General features: G+C 39.8%; 1 protein-coding gene across 1 annotated transcript in view; it reads right to left on the bottom strand.

Annotated features, from left to right (window-relative positions):
- DNAH5 (dynein, axonemal, heavy chain 5) overlaps window positions 1-26,604 on the bottom strand; it is a 274,359-nt gene that overhangs the window by 142,109 nt on the left and 105,646 nt on the right. Inside the window, 9 exon segments of the mRNA XM_011994188.1 lie at window positions 50-310; window positions 3,074-3,315; window positions 6,032-6,178; window positions 8,836-8,989; window positions 11,752-11,859; window positions 12,693-12,827; window positions 18,597-18,791; window positions 19,118-19,305; window positions 19,696-19,874. Of these exon segments, the coding sequence (XP_011849578.1) occupies window positions 50-310; window positions 3,074-3,315; window positions 6,032-6,178; window positions 8,836-8,989; window positions 11,752-11,859; window positions 12,693-12,827; window positions 18,597-18,791; window positions 19,118-19,305; window positions 19,696-19,874 (1,609 nt within the window).

The raw sequence follows: 26,604 nt of genomic DNA, 5'->3' as shown, positions 1-26,604 counted from the left end.
AAAAAAAAAAAAAAAAAAAAACATAGTACTCTCTGCACAGCATGGCTACATCAGTAAAAAAGAAAATATAGTACTCTCTGCGCAGCATGGCTAAGTTGATAAGAGAATTTCTCTAGAAAGTTGAGCAATTTACCTTGAGAGGAATCAGGCCTTGGAGCATGTTAATGCTCTGCGTGATGACAAAGGCCTCCAGCACCTCCATCTTGTATTCTAAGTTCTGGACACAGAAGCGATACAAGTCCGGGAAAGACTCGGTGTACAGCTGACGAAGAATTTCTGCTTCTTGAGGCGAGCGTTTCTTAAGAAAACCCTGTCAGTTCACAGATAAGTGTATTCATGAAACTTACTAGCACACTAGGAAAATGGTCATTTGGGAACAAAAATTTTAAAAGTATCTGTTAGTAACGATAATGTTTAATGATTATACCACACACGATGTTCCAGGCTTTGTTACAAACTCCTCCGCGTATTAATTCATTTAATCTTCAAAACAACCCTACAAGGTAAGAACTGTTATTATCCTCCTTTTACACATGAGGAACCAGAGGCCCAGGAAGTGTAGGTAGCCTGCTCAGGAGCCCACTGCAAGCAGGTGGCAAGGGCAGAATTCAGCCCAGAAAGCCTGGGCCCACATGTTCAATACTATACTATGTATATGCTCATAGATGGAGAAATAGTCTTCAATTCTTGATTAAAATATGCTGGGAGAAAATGAGAAGGCACATCTATGGAAATAACTCAGGGGGGAAAGTAAAGAATAAAAGATGAACAAAGGAAATCCATACCCAGATTTTTTTTCTTTTTTTGAGACAGGATCTTACTCTTATCACTGAGGCTGGAGTACAGTGGCATGATCTCGGTTCACTACAACCTCTGCCTCCAGGCTCAGGTGATCCTCTAGCCTCAGCCCCCCAAGTAACTGGGACCACAGGTGCATGCCACTACACCCAGCTAATTTTTGTAATTTTTGTCAAGACAGGGTTTTGCCATATTGCCCAGGCTAGTCTCAAACTCCTTGCCTCAAGCAATCTGCCTGCGTTGGCCTCCCAAAGTGCTGGGATGACAGGCATGAGCCACTGTGCCTGGCCCCCAGATTTTTTTAATAGAAAACAAAGATTTACTACAATTAGTTGTTTCTTTTTATTTCTTCTAATTTAATTAATAAATAATGTAGAAAAATATCAAGGATATTCATGAAAATGGAGAATTTAGTCATTTGGGAAACCTAGTATTAAGAATCTGCACCTCATTCAGAACAACATACCACTTAACACACACAGTTTCCTTAAGATGAGGCAAGTTCTCTTAAGGTCAAGAGATCAGCTCATTCTTCACCTCAATATTTCAAGAAACAATTAGAGACTCTGAACAGAAGCAATAAAATGTTGACTCTGAATTATTCATTAGTTCATGAATTTACCATGATTCTACCTCGACAAAAACACAACACAGCACTTTTGAGTTGATGGAACCGAAAGACGACATTCACCAGGGCAGGTAACCAGCTTAGCTCCCTGAAGCTGACAGACTGCCAGCAACACAACTTTTCAATTGCTCTGCCCTCTAACAACTCTCAGAGCTGGCTTTCCTGTTCTAAACATTTCCAATCTGATTCTTCATGAGTCTTGCTCTTCCTAACAATTCCCAAAAAAGAAAATGCATTATTTAAAACATATAGGATATTATGAGGTGGGTGTAGCATTAACGTAAAGGTCTTATTCAGTCAGTATGGACAGACTATAGCAAAAGCTTATTTTATAAATATCAAACTCATGCATTAGCTAGTATTCCTTAGCTAGTTGTATAAAAGTACTTTTCAAAAATCTTTTCGAAATTGAACTATTTCGGAAAAATCACATATATACATTTTCACTTGTACTTTGCTATACCTGTGGTTTCCAAGCCTGGCTAGGTGGGAAAAAAAAATGTTGTGGCACTTAAAAGAAAAAAAAAAGAGAACAATCCTGAGTTGCCTCCCAAAGATTCTAATTTGGTAAGATTGAAGTGTAACCCAATCATCTATATTTTAAAGAATTGTCATTAGTGATTACTTTTGCAAAGACAGGGCTGCAACCCTCTGCTTTTCTTCTCCTTAATGGATCGATAAGTTAATTGTGAAATCTGAAACCTTTACAACTATTTTTAGTGACACATTCAACTATATGTCAACATCATTTTGTTGTATGATTCCCTTCTTCTTCACAGCTTCATACCAAATCTAAAGCCTTTTGTAACAGAGTTAATTATGGAAAGACATTAGTAAAAAGTTAGGATATAACCATATAGAAATAAAAGTTTTAAGATGTAATGATATAATGTGAAATAAACATCTACTTTATTTAAATTAGGAATTCAAATGTTTTCAATCAAAATCATCTTCAAAAAACTTAGGTGATGAAAATAATACAACCAACTATGTAAAACAAGATTTTTCATGTGGCTTATCTAATAAACATTCTGCTTTACATTATAATATTTATATAGCAAAATATCTAAGTTTGCAAGGCATTATTTATAATTCTGATCAATATATTCTAGGGCATATTGCTGGTAATAAAATAATATACCTGATTATGAATTGATGAGATGTTATCTGAAATATTATTGCCAAGTTCAAACTTAGAACTAATGTTATAACTAATGAATCTCATAAAAATTCCTTTTATGCAATTTTAATAAAATGACTTCAAGTTAATGTTCTAAGATGGTCCTCCTAAACTTTATGTGTGTACCTTTCAAAAATATCATGAATCCCCAAAGTTATCAAATTAAATTTTACTTATTCCATCCTCAGACACAGTTTGGCAAGACTGTTGGTTCCTACAGGCCTGGCAATTACTCTACAACCCAGAGGCTGGAAATCCCAGTTCAAAAGTGATTAGAAGAGTAATGAAGAAACATGTTAGGAGCAATCAGCGTTTGAATGTCCCAGTGCATTCAAGGTATCTTCCATAAACATTAGCATAAAAATGCAATAACACTGCCATCTGCAGAAAAATTGGCACACACACTAAAAGAATGCTAACGGGTCTGTTTTCCTTTTTAATTATACAAAAGAAGGATTCAATTATACCTCAAGAATAGGACTCCAATCAAGGATAGAAGAGCTCATGAAAACCATTCCATTTCTTGAGACGGTGGCAGGAGAAGCATTGTCAATGTTATGAGGCTCAAAAACAATCTTGCAGTTTGGAGCCATGGGAATCCGATCACCATTGGCAAGGGTTAGAGTTTTGTTATCATCCAAAACAGAATTCAGATTTTCAATCCAGATGGCATCTACTGGACCATCAAGAATTATCCAGATATGTTCCCCTAGAATACCCCACGAAAGGGAGAAAAAAAAATACATACACACATGCAGCGCATGTACACATAAGTTTAAAAGAGTTTGAAGAAGTACTATATTCGATGTAATTTTCATTAATTTTTAAATACAGTTTTGCTCTAAATGAGTACCTTGTTTTATCACAAAGGCTCTTCAAAGATCTTTATATCGCAGTCAAGGCCCATAATTAAATCAAAAAGTCATTTGTTTATTGGACAAATATTCATTGAGCGCCTTGCACATGTCACTGTTCTAGGGGCTGGGGATATTGTGGTAAGTGAGACAATATCCTGCTTTTTCAGAGCTTACATTCTAAGGAGTAGAGATGACAAGCAAACAAATAAAGAAAAGTTTAACATATGAAAAATTAAGTAGAATGAGGGCATGGGGCATGTTTTAGATAAGGTGGTCAATAAGATATTCCAGGAAGAGAATGAAGTGATGTAAAGATCTAGAGGTAGAATATTCCAGACAGCAAGAACAGAAAGTGCTAAGCCCCTGAAGCAGGTACAGGCTTAGTGTAATACAATGGACTGAATGTTTGTGTTCCCCCAAAATATCCTCATGAATGAGATTAGTGTCCTTATAAAGAGACCTCAGAGAACCCCCTTGCCCTTCTGCAACATGGGGTACAGCAAGAAATCGGCAGACTGCAACCATGAAGAAAGCCCTCGCCAGAACCCGACCATGCTGGCTCTCTCTGATCTCAGACTTCCAGCCTCCGGAACTATGAGAAGTGAATGTCTATTATTTATAAGCCACTCAGTCTCTAGCATCCCAAACTAAGGTGATCACGTTCCAGGAACAATAAGAAGTAGAACCTGAATGGCAAAAAGAGGAGGAGGGGGAGAGGTACATGAGGGCAGTGGGAAAGACAGAGCTATGGAACCCATTCTGGTTTGCACCTAAGTCTAAGGCGTCCAGTAGAGATCCTCATAGAGTTGTTGAGTTGGGAATTCAGGAGAGAGGTCAGGGCTGGAGATTAAAATGTGAACGCCACCAGTTTAGAGATGGGATTTAAAGCTATGAGACTGGGTAAGTTTCTTCTTGATAAGTGTGGAGAGAGAAGAGGGCTGAAGACAGAGGCTCTGTAACCCTTAGGCTTCTGGCACGGTCTCCTGTGTTTGTTCCCCTTTCTTCCAGACTTCTCAAGGAAGCAGAAGTGGAAAAAGAGCTAGCAGGATCCCTGCAACCCAGGGAAGGAAGGGATTCAAGAAAGCAGGCGATCAACTGTGCCAAATGCTACTGAGGGCAGTACCAGACTGAGAACTGGCAATTTGTATTTGACAAGCTGGAGGTCAGGGGTGTCTCTGATATCGCAATTTCAGAGGAGCGCTGGGCACAAAACCTGACAGCAGGCACACAAGGAGATACTTGGAGGTAGAGAAAATGACAAACGTCGGCAGAATGCTCAGCAAGAATGTCATTGTAAATTTAGGTTTTTGATTTAACAGTAGCATTCCTCTTACTTTCTCAACTACTACCTTCTCTTACTCACCAACACCACGACCTGTCTTGTGTTTCTACATTTTCTTTGTTATGCAACAACTGTGGAATTGTCTATTTCAAATAAAATGCTTTGAAAATCCTAATCAAGTTTATTCAACTAGCAATTCAAGTAAAATAAAATGGTGATCTAATCACCAGAGTCACTTTGAAAGAAAAAGCATATGTTGCCTTTTTTTAATGTGGAAAGAAGGGGGAAAAAAAAACTCCTCTGAGCTCTTGTTCTTTTAAGTCACATTTGGTCACTGGGTCTGTGTTTACAATGGATTACTGGAACAAATCAGAAATAAAATTTGATTTATTTCCAGTAGAAGAAAAACAATTTCTAATTTGAGCACATTTTTTAAATGAAGCATTTTCATTGATCTTTGGACAATTAATATTAGCATTATCAGCTACATTCCTTAAATGAGAACTTCAATGGTACTACTTTAAACATTTTTCAGAAGGACACTGTTGCCCAAAGGGTAAACCCAGGAAGCCCAAATATCTCCTCCTTCCCCTGCTTCTTTCTCTCTGCAGTTGTATTCACTGTGCCTTTTGCCTACTCACTCAGGAGTGAGGAAATCAAATGAGAAGACATCTGATATCACCTCTTCCCTCCTAGTTTATATTCTGAGAACATTGGGTTCAATTTACAAAGTCCATAAGTGAAGGACTATTCAGACTGAACCGCCAGCCCTTAATGAGTTTGTTTAAACAACTGAACACCAATGTCCATCTACACAGAATAATTTATTAGTTCAATGGAGACTTCATTTTTGCTATACACAATTTTCTCTCCCAAATAACCCATTTTCCCTGTGATTTTATAGAGAAATCAATTCTTTAAAAATAGGTTGTACTTAAATGAGAGTAACACTGGTAAAATATTCAGTGAAAATAGTTATGGTAAAATCACTTTATTCAATACTATCAATTTTCCTTAACAGTTTTTTCCATCTATTTTATTCTAAGACATCACAGGGATATGGACTTTTTTTTAGAAAATATTATTTCAAAAAAGGGAGCATTTTAAATACTGTAATCAATAATTTCATTATTTCAACATTCACAAATATCATACTGATTTATGACTTCTTAGTCTTGGCTAAGATATTATACGGTGAATACAGTTGTTCTACTAATTCTGTATAGCCTCCAAGGATTTTATCTAGAAGTGTATCTCTAAAATAATCCTTGTAATTTATCTTCTACCTTTCTTTGCTCTTAATGTTTTCCTCCAAAGCGTAGAAAATATCCCATCAGTCCAGTCATTTGTGGCAACATCCAGCCGACCAAACATCTGTGGGGCAGTAATCGCTTTGGGATTCATCCTCATTTCCCGGTGTGGTTTTCCACAATCTATACCAAGTAAATCCAAATTTTAGACATCTCAGATGGGAAGTGAACCATCATTAAGCAACATTGCACTAATTTGTGGTGTACTGTCAGCAGGTGCTCAAAATATGAAAACTGCAGAGCTACACTGAAAATATGTCTTACTGCATTCTAAGTTACCATAATTAGCTTCATTATATCATATTGACTAAAGCACTTTTTTATCTTCTTTAGAGAAAATTGCATATTGTTTAGGGTCGAAAAAGGATACCATGCTGGAATTTATGAAGGTACTAATATAATCTGGAAGCTCTCTAAATTTCACAGCTCAAAAAAAATCCTTGGTTTAAGCTACACTAGATTAAATCTTATGCCTGAAATACCACCTAGAAGATGCCTCATTCTGTCCATGATCAGCTTTGATTTGTGATGTTTTCTTGCTCACCTTGAAAACGATAAGTTAAATGAAATTTGCATGAATCAAGGACTTCCTTTTGTGGTCAGGAAGTGTTTTCAAGAAGAAATATATCCAAATCTTTCAAACCCTAAGCCGACTACTCTTCAATGGGCTGGCATTCTGTGCATAAGGGACTGTGGTTAATGAGAAGAAGAGTGAATAATAAGGTTTAAAGTACAAAATTATAAAAATGGGCTGGGTGCGGTGGCTCACGCCTGTAATCCCAGCACTTTGGGGGACCGAGGCAGGCAGATAACAAGGTTGGGAGTTCGAGACTAGCCTAGCCAACATGGTGAAACCCCATCTCTACTAAAAATACAAAAATTAGCCGGGCGTGGTGGAAGTGCCAAAGCACTTCCTTGGGTATATCATTTTCTCTCCAATCCCTCCTACTGGCATAGGCTCTTTTTTCTGCTGGAAACATTTTTTATCAATCTGGTACTCAACCCTCAAGCCTCAGATGAAGTAGCACCTGGTCTGTGTGCCTTTCTATAATTCATTAGAGGATTTTCTGATCTCCTTGGCCTCTACTCACAAGATACTTGTCCAAATCTTCCTTATAGCAATTCCCCATTGAGTTATAATTATCTCTATGTTTATGCCCTGCTTCTAATACAGAACCCGACAGATCTTCAAATTATGGAATGTTAAAGACACATGATGAGATATATGCTAAATCAGGGAACAAATAATAAGCATCGGCCTTGCACTTCTTCAGCAGAAGTTCAATTATCTTCTCACTCTTTTGGAGTATTAACGTTTTCAGTTAGAAACAATGTGTTCCTTAAGTAAGATGAATGTCTCCTCTACTACTAAAACCGAAACCAAGTTAAACAGCAAATAGTCCAATGATTAATTCATCTTTGCAAGGAACTTCTCCAGAATCAGTGATGCCATACAGATTACATAATTTAGACATACCATACATAATGTATCTATATTGTTTAATATTTAGTGCTCCTTTTGTTCAAGTCATTGTATCATGAGCATTTATAGTTTATTGTTAACAAAAGGCAGCTTCGTAACTGCAACAAAAATATTACTGAGAAAAATTTGAGAGAAAGAACACAATCATTTAAAAACATAACAATCCCATATCAGAATCTTAATAGCATACATGAAAGACCACGTGGTAAGTCCTGCAGGTTGGAGTGGTCAGTTTTGGTAGAGGTAGGTGTTAGCTGAGAACACACTGTATCTCAGTCTGAGGACTGCCTGGTAGAGAGTCCTGAGAGACAGAATTCACTTCCTTCAATAACTGAGGAAACAAAGACCAAATCCAACACGTACAGGGGCCCACAGTAAATACTGGCAATCCTCAGCAACCACCAACAATGTACCAGTGTTGCATCAGTAGCAGTACACTGAGGTTCCAGGAACTGCCGGAAAGCCCACCCAGGTACCTCTTTGCTGGGTGGGCTTTCAGGCGGCTCCTGGAATCTCAATGCACTGCTATGTATTTTGCATTCCAACAGCCAAGGTTCTGTGACATTTTGGAATGTCTACGGGATGCCAATGTTTTTAGAAAGAGAGTCATCAATGTCTGATCAGAACTAGAGAAGACAAGAATAATCATGAACATGGTAATGTCCATTATCCTTAGATGACTTTAGATGTAAGGCTTAGGGACATCTGGAAATGAAATGCATTTATTTAACTTTACTAAAACAAATCTGATTCCAAATGGGAAGGTAATTTATGATTGGAATTGGGATGACTTCGGCACATAGAACATAAGAACATAAGAGTTGGGTTTGGAATTATTTTCTATTTATTGGGAGACAGTGTATCGTATTTTGTATTTACTGGGAAATGGCATGGTATGTTGGGAAAATTGGGCTTTTTTAAAGCACGCCCTGACCTTAACTCTGAGTCCCATCACTTGCCATCTTCGTGACCTTGGACGTTTTTGAATTTGAGCCTTGATTTTCATACAAAATACGGATAATAATAACCACCTCTCAAGATCATTGTGAAAGTCAAATTACATAACATATGTAAAACATACAGTGCAGTGCATAACGTCACCTAAAAATGTTTTTTTTCCTCTCTGGTCCATTAATGTAATATGTTATCTCTAAAATGTTCCCAATAATTAATAAAGCAGTATTTCCTCCTATAAAAATATATTATTGTATCTGCCTTTGCATACCTCATGGGCATTCAAATGTGTCACCACTATTTAAATGGGCCACTCCAGGCACTGACCTTGGCTGCCCCGTACCTGTCATGGCTTTCATCAACGTGTGGATGCAGGTGGTCTTCCCAGCCCCACTGGGCCCCAGGGTCATCATCCCATGCCGCACCCTCTGCGTTTCGAATAGCTGGATGACCTTCAGTTTCCAAGGAGGATGGTTGATTAAACCAGCTTCTTCAACCTGAAAACATAAGAGAATCCCCACATTGAAACACAACAATGACAGCCAGGCACGGTGGCTCATGGCTGTAATCCCAGCACTTTGGGAGGCTGAGGCGGGCGGATCACAAGGTCAGGAGTTCAAGACCAGCCAGGCCAACATGGTGAAACCCCATCTTGACTAAAAAATACAAAAATTAGCCTGGCATAGTGGCGTGAGCCTGTAATCCCAGCTACTCAGGAGGCTGAGGCAGAAGAATTTCTTGAACCCAGGAGGCGGAGGTTGCAGTGAGCCAAGATCACACCACTGCACTCCAGCCTGGGCAACAGAGCAAGACTCCCTCTCAAAAAAAAAAAAAAAAAAAAGAAACACATCAATGACAATCTCAATGTACCATTGTGCTACCAAAATAAAAAACACACACACAGACATGGGGAAGAAGGAGGAGGATTTACTTTTTAATGAGTACACAGTTTCAATTTGGGATGATAAAAAAGGTTCTGAAGATGGATGGTGGTGATAATACTTGCTCAACAATGTTAATTCTTCTTAAAAAGGAATAAAATGTAAATTTTATGTTGTATTTTTACCATAAAAAATACATTGCATGAAAAATACATATTTACATAGACAAATATCTGGCTGAATGTAGTGAAGATGTTATCCCAAACTAATAAGAAATATCCGCATTTCTCTTTGGGAATTGAAAACATTTATATAAATATTCTATTGAATGAACATCTGAGGAGCAACTTAAAGACTCAAATGGCAAAATGCATTTTAAATGTTTAATTTAAAAGGTGATACTTCTAACTAGAAAAATGGATAGCATACTATGTTGATTAAAATTCCATATAAATTTCAAGCTGTCTTTATATGTCCACTGCAGAGTTTCTATCTATCAACGCATGTATGGAAGTTACTCTGTGCCAAATATTATTCTAAGATCAATCTTTATAATAACATGATGGAAATCTTTATAATAACATGATGGAAGGGATACTATTAACATCTTCATTTTACAGATAAAGAAATTGAAGCAGAGTGACTAAGCAATTTGCCCAAGATGATTAAGCTTGTGAAACTATGGAATGTGTGTTTAAGCCCAAGAAGTTCAAATCCACAGTCCATGCACTTAACCATCATGCTATGCTTGAACTCACAGTACACAATGATTTCAATTTTACTTAAATACTTGTTTATAATAATCATGTATCACTTTATGCTATGATTTGCTCTTCAAATTTTTATATGCAGCAAATTACTAACATAAGTCATCATATTAATTACTTAATGCTTAGCTTTTTTATATTTTTAGATTTTTTTTAGAGATAGAGTCTCATTCTGTCACCCCATGTTGGAGTGCAGTGGCGCGATCACAGCTCACTGCAGCCTCAAAGTCCCAGGCTCAGGTGATCCTCCTGCCTCAGTTGTGTGAGTAGTTGGGACTGTAGGCATGTACCACTGCACCAGACTAATTTTTTAATTTATTTGTAGAGACGAGGTCTCACTATGTTGTTCAGGCTGGCTTCAAGTAATCTCCCAACACTGGCCTATCAAAGCACTGGGACTATTGGCATAAGCCACCACATCCGGCCCAATACTTAGCTTTTAGGTAGTGTTAAAATTAGTTTAGCCAAAAAATGAAGAAACCACTTGCAGACAAATTATCACTCTTGCCTGCTCAGGAAATTTAGACATTTCTGTACCACATTTTCAAAGCAAAATATACACTAAGTACTGTCACATTTGATTTCCTTGTTTTGTTTTGTTTGTTTTTGAGACAGAGTCTTCCTCTGTCACTCAGGCTGGAGTGCAGTGGTGCCATCACTGCCCACTGCAGCTTGGCCTCCCAGGCTCAAGTGATCCTCCCACCTCAGCATCCAGAGTAGATGGGACTATAGGCACATGCCACCATGCCCGACTAATTTTTTGGATTTTTGGTAGAGACAGGGTTTCACCATGTTGCCCGGACTCAAACTCCTGGGCTCAAGTGATCCATCCACCTTGGCCTCACAGCATGCAGGGATTACAGGCATGAGCCACCAGACCTGGTCACATTTGATTTTTATTACAAATATTTTCAGGGAATTGAAGTGCAATTTATAAATATGAACTAATTGCCACTTCTATAAAACATTTTTTTCCAAACTCTTCTTCATAGAAAAAGAAATTGAGGCATAAGGTTTACATAATTAATTTCCATTCCTAGGAAGACTATAAAAAGTTGAAGCTGCACCAAGTACCATGGGAAGTCCAGACACAACCTGATATACATAGTGTGGTGGGTTCCCCGACCCTACCCACCGTATCCCACCGCCAGAGTCTGAGCAAGAAGCCACAAGTACTGAGGAAAGAGAAGCCACATGAGATCACTGCAAATAACATGCAGAGGCAGGAATCCAACAATCAGGCAACACAGCAAACACCAGGGCAGAGCCAAGCTAAGCCAAGCTCCAGAGAGGCAGCCAGATGAGCCCCATCCACACCCTGCTGACCAATCACATTTCATTTCTGAATCTGGTGTGGAATGGTTTCCACCAATAACAGGGTTACTCGCACATGACTAGCTGACACGTGGCTGTGCAATGGTAGGAGACCCAGGGCAGGGGGAGTTTGACCCATGGTGTGCATTGGCCTCCCTTAAAACAGCAGTGTTAGCCTCACTGTTGTTATTTCTGCTGCTCAGAGTGCACAGGTTGGAGCCACAGCAGCCCCACTTTATTCCCATTAAATTCAGATGAAACAGACACCAGCCCTCGATGCCCTGTGAAGCATATTACCTGTCTACTGATTGCTGCTTCCAGTTCAGGGTAATCTGCCTTGTCCAGAAGAATATTTGGAAAGAGATCTTCAATCAAACTCAAAAACAAGGGCTCATCCTCATCAATCTAAAAAAGAAAATAATGGGAAATCAGACCAATTATTCTGGCACAAACATAGCAACATGCAGATAAACTGGAAATGCCCAACACGGTCCGGGTTATTGCAATGTAGCCACTAACAAATAACGTTTCACCTTTATTGAAGTTAAGTAACATTTTCCTCATCTTTCCCATAAATTAAAAAAAATAAATAAATAAAGAGGAAGAGAACAGGGAGACAGGAAAGAAATGGAAGGAAAGACAATACTGTCTATGTAACAATCTTTCCATAAAATAGTCAGTTTTGGGGGATACCATACAGTCTACAATTTCTAATTTAAACTTAAAAGAATTTTCAAATTGGAAATTAATAGCAGGTTTGTGAACTGGAATTTGGTGTATACTTTTAATTTAAAATAAAAACCTATCGTTTTGTCAACCTTTACATAGATCCACGGATAGTGGGCATTGATTATCAGTCTCTATTGTGAAATAATAGTGTGAAACTATCACACACTTGTAGAATTTACACATCATTTTCTACCAGGCTCTACCAGACTCCAAAGGTGAGATTTGAGTTCTAAAACACAAAAATGATTCAAGGTATTTGGCATCTTAACATGTGTATTTTTTTAATCCATTTCAATTCTACTGGAATAGGCACATTTTAGAGTGGATAGGAGTCATTACCCAAAAAAATGTCTGAAAAAGTATAATTTAAAGTGATGCTCTCCAGCACTTTATCTGACAATTAGGCATCTTAAATGAGCTTTTTAAATAAATATTTTGGAGTCTCATATATGGGCAGTTAGTTGAACTGATATTCAAGTAGGTGGAACATTTCCATCTGTGAGTGTTACCAGTTTAGAAAGATTCATGTCCCGCAGTACACGCATGACAATCGTGGACTCCGTATCCATAGGATTGGCTCTTTTTGCTGCTCCCAAGGTCCGAAGAACCGACAGAATGTTACGCAGGCCAAAGTCATAATGAACCTAGAGAATGTGAGATACATTGGGCTTATTTTCAACATTAAAGTACTTGCAGAAGCCACGTGAATCTGACAGAAATTATATTCACAATAATGAATAAAGGCTGGTTTCCCTTTAGAAAATGCATACACACAATGGGGTAAAAGATTTCTATATAGATGTACTTTTTGAGCAAATAGGGAATATCCCAAAGAGTCCTCCCATGTGCCATCATTAGCTTAAGCCCTTAGATCAGAACTAGCTGCTATAGCTTGACAGGGAAAAAGGAATAAATTTCTTCTTGGAGTACAGACATCCCTTTGGGTTTATTCTTAATCAATCATACATAAGGAAATTTGCTCATCTCTCTAAAGTTAAAATTCAGAACCAGAATTAAACTGGGACTGCACTCATGACTGTCATATACATAGAGATATATGTGTCTTTTTCGTGGTAAGTAAGAAGACAGGAGAATCGGGGAGAAAAAAAGCAGCTGCCCTTCAGGATTACCTGGAGGAGGAAGGATAAGGACAAATTAGAAAGTCAAGCTCCCAGCTTTGTCATTGCCTTACTATATATTTATAAAAACTCAATTATGTCAAATTTCCATATATAAAGTGAATAATCAAAATTTAATTATCCAATCATTGTGGAAAACAGTAAGGTGGTTCCTCAAAAAATTAAAAACAGAATGATATGATCCAACACTCCCAATTCTGGGTATATAGCCAAAAGAATTGAAAGAATGGGCCAGAGGCACAGTGGTTCACACCCATAATCCCAGCATTTTGGGAGACCAAGTGGAGCAGATCACTTAAGGCCAGGAGTTTGAGACCAGCCTGGCCAAGATGATGAAACCCCATCTCTACCAAAAAATTACAAAAATTAACAAAGCGTGGTGGTGTGCATCTGTGATCCCAGCTACTCAGGAGGCTGAGGCATGAGAATCACTTAAACCCAGGAAGCAGAGGTTGCAGTGAGCCGAGATTGCACCTGCACTCCAGCCTGGGCAACAGAGCAAGACTCTGTCTCACAAATAAATAAATAAATAAATAAATAAATAAATAAATAAAAGCATGGTCTCAAAGAGATATCAGCATATCCATGTTCATAGCAGCACCATTCATGATAGCCAAGAGGTGGAAGCAACCCAAATGTCCATTGACAGATTAATGGATAAACAAAATGTGGTATATGCATAAAACAGAATATTATTTAGCCATAAAAAGGACATCCTGTCACATGCTAAAACATGAAGGAACCTTGAAGACATTATGCTAAGTAAAATATGCCAGTCACAAGAAATCAAACATTATATGATTTCATTTATATGAACTATTGGCAATAGTCAAATTCATAGAAACAGAAAGTAGAATGATGGTTACCAGGGGCTAAGGGAGGAGAAAAAGAGAAGTTGTTGTTTAGTGGGCACAGAGTTTCAGTTTTTCAAGATGAAAAATTTATAGAGATCTATTTCACAACATTGTGAATATACTTAACACTATTGAACTGTACACTTAAAATGGTTAAGATAATAAATTTAATTTTGTATGCTTTTACCACAATAAAAAAGGTGTATAGGAAAAAACTACAGTTATCTGCTGAGGTAATTGGGAGCAGTATGCCTCACTTAATACTAGTCATTTGGAAGATGGAGCACATAAAAATATTCAAATTCAGTTCCCACCTTCAGGGAATTTAAATTCTAATAAAGATAATAAAATAGAAATGTGAATAAAATTGTATAAAAGTTACAATGACTTAAAAGTGTTGGTGAGTAAAATTAATCATGAGAAACTTCCTATCAGAGTTGGACTCAGTTAAATCTGTGGGCATGAAGGGAAAGTCACAGAATGTTCACCAAGAGATCAGTATGGGTCCAACTATTTTGCACACATTGATTTATTACATTTCACAATGACCTTGTGAACATAGGTGGTAGGAGTGAGGGAAGTAGTGAAGTGGTACTGAAGAAAAGAGCAGGAGCCAGTGATGTGGGAAGTTTTCTCCATTCAAGAAACAGCATGGAAAAAATATTTATTTGAAAGATAAGTGATATGGTTTGACTGTGTCCCCACCCAAATCTCATCTGGAATTGCAGTCCCCATAATCCCCATGTGTCGTGGGAGGGACAAGGTGGAGGTAATTGAATCATGCTGTTCTCATAATAGTAAGTGAGTTCTCACAAGATCTGGTGGTTTTATAAGGGGCTTTTCCCCCTCTTTGCTCAGCACTTCTTCCTGATGTCACATGAAGAAGAACATGTTTGTTTCCCCTTCTGCCATAATTGTAAGCTTCCTGAGGCCTTCCCAGCCATGCTGAAGTGTGATTCAACTAAACCTCTTTCCTTTATAAACTACCCAGTCTCAGGTATGTCTTTATTAGCAACAGGAGAACAGACTAGTAAATTGGTGCCACATAGAGTGGGGTGCTACTATCAAGATACCTGAAAATGTGGAAGCGACTTTGGAACTGGGTAACAGGCAGAGGTTGGAACAGTTTGGATAGCTCAGAAGAAGACAGTAAAATGTAGGAAAGTTTGGAACTTCCTAGAGACTTGGAAGGCTCAGAAGACAAGAAGATATGAAAATGTTTTCAACTTCCTAGAGACTTGTTGAACGGCTTTGAGCAAAACACTGAGAGTTATATGGACAATGATTTCCGGCTAAGGTGGTCTCAGATAAAGATGGGGAACCTGTTGGGAACAGGAGTAAAGGTCACTGTTACTATACAAAGAGACTGGCAGCATTTTGCCCCTGCCCCAGAGATTGGTGAAACTTTGAACTTGAGAGAAATGATTTAGGGTATCTGGTGGAAGAAATGTCTAAATGGCAAAGCTTTCAAGAGGAAGCAGAGCATAAAAGTTTTGAAAATTTGCGCCTGATGATGCAATGGAAAAGAAAACCCCATTTTCTGGAGAAGAAATTAAGCCAGCTGCATAAATTTGCGTAAGTAATGAGGATTTGAATGTTAATCACCAAGACAATGGAGAAAATGTCTCCAGAGCATGTTAGAGACTTTCATGGCAGTGCCTTCCCATCACAGGCCCTGAGGTCTAGGAGGAAAAATGGTTTCCTGGGCCAGGTCCAGGATCCCCCTGCAGTGTGTAGGCATGGGACTTGGTGCACTGCATCCCAGCCACTCCAGCTGAGGCTAAAAGAAGCCGGCATACAGCTCAGGCCATTGCTTGAGAGGGTGCAAGCCCCAAGCTTTGGCAGCTTCCATTTGGTGCTGGGCCTGCAGGTGTGCAGAAGACAAAAATTGAGGTTTGGGAACCTCCGCCTAGATTTCAGAGGATGTATGGAAACGCCAAGGTGTCCAGGCAGAAGTTTCCTGCAGGGGTGGAGCCCTCATTGAGAACCTCTGCTAGAGCAGTGCAGAAGGGAAACATGGGATTGGAGCCCCCACACAGAGTCCCTACTGGGACATTGCCTAGTGGAGCTGTGAGAAAGCGGCCACCATCCTCCAGATGTCAGAATGGTAGCTCTACTGACAGCTTGTACTGTGCACCTAGAAAAGCCACAGACACTCAATATCAGGCCATGAAAGCAGCCAGGAGCGGGGCTGTACCCTGCAAAGCCACAGAGGTGGAGCTGCCCAAGACTTTAGGAGCCCACCTCTTGCATTAGTATGACCTGGATGTGAGACATGCAGTCAAGGCAGATCATTTTGGAAATTTAAGGTTTAATTACTGCCTTATTGGATTTTGGACTTGCGTTGGGGCCTGTAGCCTCTTTGTTTCGGCCAATTTCTCCCATTTGGATCAGGTGTATTTTTTACCAAATGCCTGTACCTCCATTGTATCTAGGAATGAACTAACTTGCTTTTGATTTTACAGGCTCATAGGTAGAAGGGACTTGCCTTGTCTCAGATGAGACTTTGGACTTAGACTTTTGAGTTAATGCTGGAATGAGTTAAGATTTTTGGAGACTGTTGGAAGGGCATGACCGTATTGTGAATTGTAAGGACATGAGATCTTGAAAGGGCCAGGGGCAGAATGATATGATTTAGCTGTGTTACCACCTAAATCTCATCCTGAACTGTAGTTCCCATAATCCCCACATGAGGATCTCAGTGGAAGGTAATTTAATCATGGGGGCAGTTACCCTCATGCTGCTCTCATTATAGTGAGTTCTCATGAGATCTGATGGTTTTATAAGGGGCTTTTTCCCCTCTTCACTCAGCACTTCTCCTTCCTGCCACCATGTGAAGAGGATGTGTTTGCTTCCCCTTCCACCATGATTGTAAGTTTCATGAGGCCTCCCCAGCCATACTGAAGAGTGATTCAATTAAACCTCTTTCCTTTATAAATTACCCAGTCTCAGGTATGTCATTATTGGCAGCATGAGAACAGACTAATACAATAAGAATGAGTGAGTAAGGGCCCCAATAAGCAGAAGAAACCAAGAATGTTGGAGACAAAATATTAGGGTCAGACTAATCAGAAAGGCTCAATGGCCAGAGCCAGAAGAATCTGTGTGTGTCTGAACACTCACAGGAAAAGAACTTTTGAGTAGGAATGTAATTAGGTTGAACCTGTGGGTATAAAAAGTATTAAAGATTCAAAGAAGTTTGAAATAGAAGCCTAAGTGATAAGATGGAACAAAGGTTATATATGTTAGGAAGTGTTATTCATGTTATAGTCTTATGTTTACTGCATGGTGTCATTATTTAGCATATATTTTTAGTAATTTTCACTGATAAGTACTAAAAAATTGTGGCATGATGCCCACCTCCTGGTGATCATATCCTTATATGATATCACCTTGAGAGTAGGCAGGACCTGTGATTTGCTTCTTCTAACTAATAGAATACAGCAGAGACAACAGGTTGTACATGATTATGTGTGTGTGATTATGTGGTCACATTAGACTGTAGCACTCGTTTTGCTGAAAACACTTTCCTTGCTGACTTTGAGAAAGTAAGCGGTCATGTTGGGGAAACCCATATAGCAAGGAACTATGCACTGCCTGTAGGAACTAAAGGTGGCCTCCAGAAAACAGCCAGCAAGAAATCAAAGCCCTCAGTCTTACACCCTCAACTAACAGAATTCTGCTAACAACCGGAGTGAGCTCAGAAGTAGACTGTCCCCATTTGAGCATCAGATGAAACCACAGCCCCAGCCAACGCCTTGATTGTAGCCTTGTTAGACACAAACCACAGGACTCATTTCAGCTAACTCCTGACCCACAGACACCATGTAGTAATAAATGTACATTGTTACAAGACACAAAGTTTGTGGTATGATTGTTAGATGACTGTTATGCAGCAATAGATAACTAATGCAGAAGTATATGTTTAATTCCATGACTTTTAACTATGAAACCTCATGATGCCTGAACCTGCAACCCTAAACAGTCGAGGAAACTAGCAAGAAGGTTGCAACATATAAACAAGACAGTTAGCAAACCTTGGTCAAATACTCAAGTGAGCTTAGAATTAGGAAGAATAAATCATTGAGAGGTTCCTACAAATAATGAAAACACATAACACACATGACAATGAATCTATAAGTGGTATAAACAGCCAATGTTAATATCCATAAATCTTTGGCTCTTAAACCAGTGCACATAATATTCACTTCATTTCTATGCTGTAAATATTAATTTATTTAATGTATTTCTTAATAAAACTATGCATATAAAATTACTTTTGTAGTAATATACCTTTCTACTTAGCATCAATAAAATCCTTTGTCAACAAGCCTAGTCTAATATTTCTCAAAATGAGAACATTCTGCTGAATAGAAAAATGAAACATGCCTAAGTGCATAAGACCTCCAGGATGACACACCTGCTTAGAAAGCTGCTCCTCACACAGTTTGTAGAGCGTGAAAAACTTCCTGGCCAAAACAACATTGTCAATGAAGCCACAACTAGCCAACTTCACCCTTATGATAATTTGACGGTCAGGCACCATCATGGCCACTGAGCGGAAATTAATCTTCAAGTTTTCAGGGAGTTCCTGCCGTCCGGCATAGCCAGGATTCTAAACAGAAAATAAAGTCCAAGGATGAACGATGCAATCAAGCACAAGTCAGCATGATATTAAAAGATTCACTATGTACACACAAGTCTGGAATGACAATCAGGGAACTCATTTACATATCTCACTCTCCTTTTACCTGGACAGGCTAAATCATGAGTTATTCATATGATCTTTGCTTAACACCAAAGGGTTTTCAACAGGAGGTAAAGTTACAATCCCAATTTCCATTCAGGAAAATAGATAAATAGATGACATATGACCAGGGAGATGCATGAAAATTGTGATAAGAAGGCTGAAATTCAGTAGCTTTTCTAGCCACTCCTTACCATGGTTAAGAAAAGCCCAAATTCAGGGTTCATAGTCACATTATCTCCATCAGTAAAAATAAAAGACTTTTTGTGCTCCTTTTTACATGTCAGAATAATGGAAATTTGCTGGGCTGCAACCGAGAGAACTGGTAGATCAATACGGTTAAATTCGTCAAAACAACCCCAGGATCCAGACTGTGCCAGTCCTTGGAAAGGAAATTAAATGAAAAATCCAATTAGTATATAATTTTGGAAAACCAAGAAAAAGGATATTATGTAGCTGCCAAAATGAGCCAGATGTAAGTTCATTCAAAAGAAAAGTGGAACAAATAGATCTATGCATCAAGTGACCCAAAGCAGCTCACAATTTGGCACTGTACCTGTAAACACCCAAGCTGCAGTGATAAAGGAACATCAAAAAAAGGCAGGAGATAGTAACATTTGGTCCACCCAACCTGGCAGGATTGAAGATTTTCCAAAAAATTTTACAAAGTTGAAAATGATTCTAAAATGTGGCCAATTGTTGAAAACAAATTTTAGCAAAATATTCCATCTTGGCTGAAATTTCTCACCAAATTAAAAAATATAACCCATACCTTTAAAAATCCGTCCAAGTCCTCGGAAATCCATCTGGTCTGAACAATTGAAAACCACGACGTATTTCCCTAGGCATCGTCCCATGTCTTTAGTGGTTTCTGTTTTGCCTGTGCCTGCAGGTCCAGCAGGGGCTCCTCCCATGCTCATTCCCAGAGCTTGAGCCAGTGTGATGTAACATCTGCATGGATAGAAACATCACTAGAACCAGCCCCCAGGCACCTGGAAATACTTCTGAGACATCACAGTGACATGAAACACACACAAAATTAAAAACCAGAAGGCCACTGTCCCTACCTAACATTTCGAATACAACATCCTAAAACACACTTATCCTTATCAATGTTAACACATGTTGAGGAAAAGGAAGGGGTAGTCTATGATCAACTAAGTTTAAAAACTCCTTAAAAGGTTAAACAGCTTTCTTTATTGATGAATTCTTCAGGCTTTCTTATCATAATATACAGAGAGAATCTCCAGGTATAAAAATAATACATTGCATTTCCAAAATGTATTTGGCAACACTTTTGCAGAGATCTATCCCTATCTAAAAAAATGTATATATATAAATATGTATATAAAAAATATATATAAATATGTATATATAAATATATATATATTTCTGTGAAACAGATCGGGATCCTTTTAAATAGATTAATCCCTTTTGAATCTAAGAGTTGGCCATTTGATGTAGCTGGGATTTAAAACACACATTGCTAAATAATCACATCTTGAATCTATTTCTGTGAGTAACTACTAAACTTGCACATGCTTTCAATTGCATCTTACTATATGAGATTAACAAATAAAAGATTTGGTGAGAGAATACAAGAATGCCTGCAAACGAAAATTTTTCACCTGATAGCTTGCAGATGAATTACTTGTTTGCCAGCACCACCTGGTGTTACCAAAGGAGACAAATTAGAAAGCGGTGCTATGTAGTGTTTTCTTATGGCCAAACTATAAAGCATTCATCTGACTTGAAAAAGACTTCCAAGGAAATGAAGTGACTATCCAGCTTGAGCAGTGGAAATGAACACTGAGTGCACCAGCTGGGGGTGGTTCCAGGTTCTCAATGTTATTGGAAACGAGTGCTATAAAGGGAAGTAAATGACTCAGTCCTTAATGTCATTTACAGAGCCTGGATACAGAGGAGAAGACCCGGGCATGAAATCAAGAGGATGCCTGCTCTCACTTTGAGTCTGCCTTTTAACCCAAGGTCTTATTTCTCCTGTTGCATTTTTGCCATCCCTTCCCGAGCAGAGTCTGTAATAACAATAGACACCACAGTGTGATCCATATACATCATCTTGTTTCATCCCCAGAGAACCCTGGAAGGAAGCTGCTGTTCCTTTTCCCCATTGTACAGAGAGGAGGAAAAAGGCTCACAGAGATTGACTGACTTTTCTCAGGACTGCGGCAGGAGAACTGAGACAAGCCAAGTCCTCTCACTTTCCAGCTCTGAGACAAACCCACCCTATCCGGGAAAGAAAAATAACTAATGGGCACTAGGCTTGATACCTGGGCGATGAAATAAACTATACAACAAACCTCCATGACACAAGTTTACCTATGTAACAAACCTGCACGTGTACCCCCGAACTTAAAAATTAAAACCTGGAAAAAAAAGATTAAATAAAATACCAAACACATAAAAAGGGAATCCATGTCCATCAACTCTGATCACTCAGCTGCTCTGTTATGCAGACCCTTGTTCAACTGAGATGACTGGATTCATAAACTGAAGAAGTAGCAAGTTGCTTCAAACAGATCAATCCTATTTACATGAAAAGCAGGTGGGCATGCCTGGAGACTTCTCCCTGACTCAGCTAGGTGGGCCTTCAGACGCACTTCTACACTGGCACCCAAACTGCCTGTCGGCGACAAGCATGGATCTGTCAGAGCATCTCCCTGTGTGTCTAGAGAATTCTATATGTGGGTGTATCTCCCTTTTTGCCTCCCTTCTCTGCTTTCCTTTCTAGTCTATCTATTGGCTATTTTCAAAACCGTTTCCATTCATGAACAGGGTTTGAACTTCACATGTTTAAGTTGCCTGTGGTCAACTCCATTTTAGTTTTCTACCTTCCAACTAAACTGCTATAAACCCTCTGCGGTCAGGAACTAGGTCTGGTTCACACTTGTACCCTCAACTACTTGCCTAATCCCTGGCACCTTGTACTATATGAACAACATCTGTTGAATAAATGGCTTGCACTGATCCAGCCATACATTCTTATCTGGTCCCTCCTGTCCCAACAGCTACAGGAATTAGAGATGCAGAATGTGACCCTGATGCCAAATGAAAAGCGACTGACCCCGTGACCCAGGGCTCAGTAGCACTCGAACTAACCAAATCTATCACCAGCATTCATCTTAAGTATCCATAGCACTGTCGGTGCGTTTTGTCATAGGTAAACCAGAAGTGGTTTCAACTCTACTGGTTCGAAACTGCTGAAAAGTTTCCTAAGAAACAATGGTAAATGTATCAGCAGGGTATATTTCTTCCTTGAGAACTTGGTTTAGTTACAGACTCTTTGATTATAGGACATGCTTAAGGAGAAACCAGAGAAAAGGTTGCTAAAGAATGTGTTATCATAGGCCAGGCGCAGTGGCTCATGCCTATAATCCCAGCACTTTGGGAGGCCAAGGCAGGCGGATCATGAGGTCAGGAGCTCAAGACCAGCCTGGCCAACACGGTGAAATTTCATCTCTACCAAAAACACAAAAATTAGCTGGGTGTGGTGGCACATGCCTGTAATCCAAGCTACTTGGGAGGCTGAGGCAGGAGAATCGCTTGAACCCAGGAGGCAGAGGTTGCAGTGAGCCAAGATCACACCACTGCACCCCAGCCTGGGCAACAGAGTGAGTGAGATTCTTTCCCAAAAAAATTTTTAAAAAGTGTTATCAGCAGTTTTGACAAGCAACAGTGATAGCAAGAATAATAATAATAACAAACATTTGCTGTGCCATGCCCTGTGCTGGGTACTTATGCTGCCTCTAGTCCATGCAATGATTCCAAAATAAGGCAATCAGGGAGGTTAGGTGTCTTGTCCAAGACTACACAGCTGCTAGGGACAGAGCTGAGCAGTCAACACTCAAAACTCACAGAAGCTGTGGGAATGTCAGAGAAAGGTACAAGTCTTGTCTACATTTCTTATCAAGCAGATAAGATGTCTCCATCAGCCCTCAATTTCCTCTGCCCTCTGCTTAAGTGACAGCAGTAGTCAAGACAATTCTAGTCTTCATTAAAAACACTATGAGTTTTGGAGGAAAGCACTGTATGTTATCACATTATAATAGCTATTTTATCATCTGAAACGTCTGCAACTCTGTCCACATGGCATTGAGCTTCCCCGAATCCAGGGAGCTGCCACAGTTGTTAAATTCACAAGTCAGTCAGTGAAGGGATGATAACATGTCAGTGCCTCCAACATTTGACTTTTTTAAAGTATTAATTTCAACAAGTTTTCTCTTGCAAAAGGGAAGGAAATCTTGCAGTGGAATCTCAGTTACTATCGAAAATTAATAACTCACTTCCCACACAATCAAGTTAGTTAAAGAAAAATAAACAAGTGGGCATTTAGGGTGAAACAGACAAACTTCAGAATCCCTTCACTTACATATTTAAAAATCCTTATTTTGCTTTCAAAGTTCTCAGGTTTTTTGACATCAAAAGATATACAAGATAAAGAACACAGTGGAAGAATCAAGTTGCAGAAAAGACTGTAAACTATGATACCTATATGTGAAACTGAAAAAGGATTTTGATATCTAAGCATCCACAGTTTTCAGAGGGATAGAAAATAAACTGTTGATCATTTTGAAAAATAGAAAAGTTTTCCCTCCCACACATTCTACTTCACGTTCTTCTGTACCATTTACATTTTTCACCATTAAGATGCAATTTTGGAAATAATCACTTCTTTCATTTATTCAAGAACCATTTATTTAGCATCTGTTATGTGACAGAACAATTCTAGCAAACACATCACATGAAGCTCATGCACCAAGGATCTTTCATTCTAAAAAAAATAATAAAAATAAAAGATTATTTAAAAATAAGAAACAGGGAAAATCAAGCTGGGTAAGAGGGTTATGGGATTTGGAGATTGTGGGAGGTCGGGAGACCCTCTGAGGTGACTCTCTAGCAGAGGCCTGAAGGAAGAAGGAAGCAAAATATGCCACTATTGAAGGAAAAGGGTTCCAGGCTAAGTGTGTAACAAGTGCAAGGGCCCTGAGGCAGGACTGTGCCACAGCTGGTACAGGTGCCACAGCTCAAGCAGGTGGCCCGAGCTGAATGAGGATAGAGAAGCAGAGAAGTAGCAGAGGCCAGATTGTACCAGGCCTCACAGGCCCATGTGAGGACATTGGCTTTTACTTTGCATGAGATGGAACCATGGGAGAAGTTTTGGGGCAAAGGATCTGACTTACATTCTGGTGTCTGAACTGAGAACAGACTGTACAGGGACAACGACAGAGGCAGGAAAGCCAGTTAAAACATTATCAGAAGGATCCAGGTCAGAGACTATGGTCGTCTGGATAAAAGTAGTATGATTCCTGTAATCCCAGCACTTTGGGAGGCTGAGGAGGGCAGATCAACTGAGGTTAGGAGTTCAAGAACACCCTGGCCAACACGGTGAAACCCTGTCTCTACTAAAAACACAAAAATTAGCCAGGCATGGTGGCTTGCGCCTGTAGTCCCAGCTACTCAGGAGACTAAGGCAGGAGAATCACTTGAACCCGGGAGGATGCGGTGAGCGGAGATTGCACCACTGTGCTCCAGGCTGGGCGACAGAGTGAGACTTCTTCTAAAAAAAAAAAAAAAAAAAAAAAAAGAGTAGTAATGATATAAGAATAATTGTAGGCAGATAGAGAGGGTTAAAAGGAGTCCTCGGTAAGGTTTTTTCCTTTTAATAAAAGCATCTCCCGAAACATTTCTTTTCTAACAGAAAAGCGGCTTAAAGAGCCAGGCTGGCAAGCTTTGAAATGCAAATGCTGGTGATTAGAAACTGGGTCCATCCAGCATGGCAATTCCCACCCTCTTCTCCTTGTCACCATGTGCGCCAAGCATCATGGCTGCCTCCAGATAACTCCACGTGTGCAGGAATCATGGCGACCTGCATTTGCATATTAAAAGACTGGGGTGGGAGGGCCAGTTTTCTCCAGGGCTACATGAATGACACACCTGGTCAAACCAATACCCTAAGCCCTGTGCAAATCAGACACCGCCTCCTCTAGCCTCCTAAAATAACCGACCATTTTCCCGTTTACATGGTTTTTGTCTCTCCGCTCCAAGCACCCCTTCTCTGTCTCTGTACCGGGGAGATTTTTCCTTTTTTCTTGCCCATTAAACTTTCCACTCCTTGAAACCACTGCACGTGTGTCCATGGCGTTTATCTAATCGGCGCAAGACAAAGGACTCTGGTGTTCCTCCAGGCATCGGAGCCGTCATAAGGCAAAGGGGTGAAAACTGTCATCACATTCTAGAAGGAACCTGAAAGTAGTGCTGACCAAATTGATGGTAGATTATTGGATAATGAGGTGAGAGAGAAGGAAGGGCTTCCAGCTTACTCCAAGGAGTGCTGGATTGCACTTTGGGAAGGTGATGTATTCACAGGCTTCAGGGGTTCGGACATGGACATCTTTTGCGGGGGCATTATTCTGACTATCACACTTCCCCCCACCACTCTGACAAAATGGAATGGCCACTTGCTAAAATGAAGATGAAGACAGGAGGATACTTTTGTGAGGCTGGTCAAACACGCTGAGGTTAAATATCCTGTAAGCATCCAATGGACATGTCACACAGACAGATAGGTATGTGTGTCTGGAGTTCAGGAGAGAAGCCCTGGCTGGTTTGAGGCAGAGTTTGGGGTTTTTAAAGTCATGTGGGATCACCTAAGGAATGAGTAGAGGTGGAGAAGAGAAGAGCCTGGCAGGTCTATGTTTAAAGGTCAAAAAGATGAAGAGGAACCAGTAGGAACAGGTACAAAAGGACAACCAGACCATTAGGAGGAACCAGGTGAGTGCAGTGTCCTGGAAGCCATGTGATGAAAGTGTATCAAAAAGGAGAGAATGATCAACAGCACCCATGCAGCTGATTGTTCAAGAAAGACGAGATCCAGGAAAAACCACTGGATTTAGCAACAGGTCTGGGTGACTTTCAGGAGAGCTGTTTTATCAGTGATGGGGAAAGTATGACAAAATAATGGTCCCCCTAAAATACTCATGTTCTAATCTCTGCAACCTGTAAACATCTTACCTTCCACAGCTAAAGGGACTTTGCAGATGTCATTAATGTTAAGGACCTGAGAAGGGGGGATTATGTTGGATAATAAAGGGGACTCAACCTAATCTCATGAGTCCTTAGACGCAGAAGAGATAGGCAGAAGAGTGGGTCAGAGACACGAGACAGAAGAAGGAGGGGGGATTCAAAGCATGGAAGGCACCTGACCCACCACTGCTGGCTTTGAAGATGAGGGAAGGAGTCAGGATCAAGGAACGTGGTGGCCTTCAGACGCTGGAACAGCCCTGAGCTGACCTAAGACAATGGGGACCTGCGTCCTCCAACCAGGAGGAAAGGAATTCTGCCAACAGCCTGGGAGAGCGGGAAACAGAACTCAGTCTCCGGGAAGAAACACAGCCCTGCTGACACCTGATTATAAGCCCATGAGACCTGTATCAGACTTCTGATGGACAGAACTACAAAAAGAACACATTCGTGTTGTTCAGCCTTCTAAATTTGTGGCAATTCTTTACGGCAGCAATAGAAAATTAGCAGAGAGCCTGAATGAAGTGAGTTGAAAAGAAACAAGGTGGAGAGAAACTGTGTTTTTGAGGGGTTTTGAAGGGAGCATGGAACGGGAAGGAAACCGGGGCAATCACGGTAGGGTTTGCTGTGTGGAAGCAAT

This window comes from Mandrillus leucophaeus, unplaced genomic scaffold, assembly GCF_000951045.1.
Source record: "Mandrillus leucophaeus isolate KB7577 unplaced genomic scaffold, Mleu.le_1.0 Scaffold445, whole genome shotgun sequence".
Lineage (NCBI taxonomy): Eukaryota > Metazoa > Chordata > Mammalia > Primates > Cercopithecidae > Mandrillus > Mandrillus leucophaeus.
This window is presented reverse-complemented; position numbering and strand designations above follow the sequence as displayed.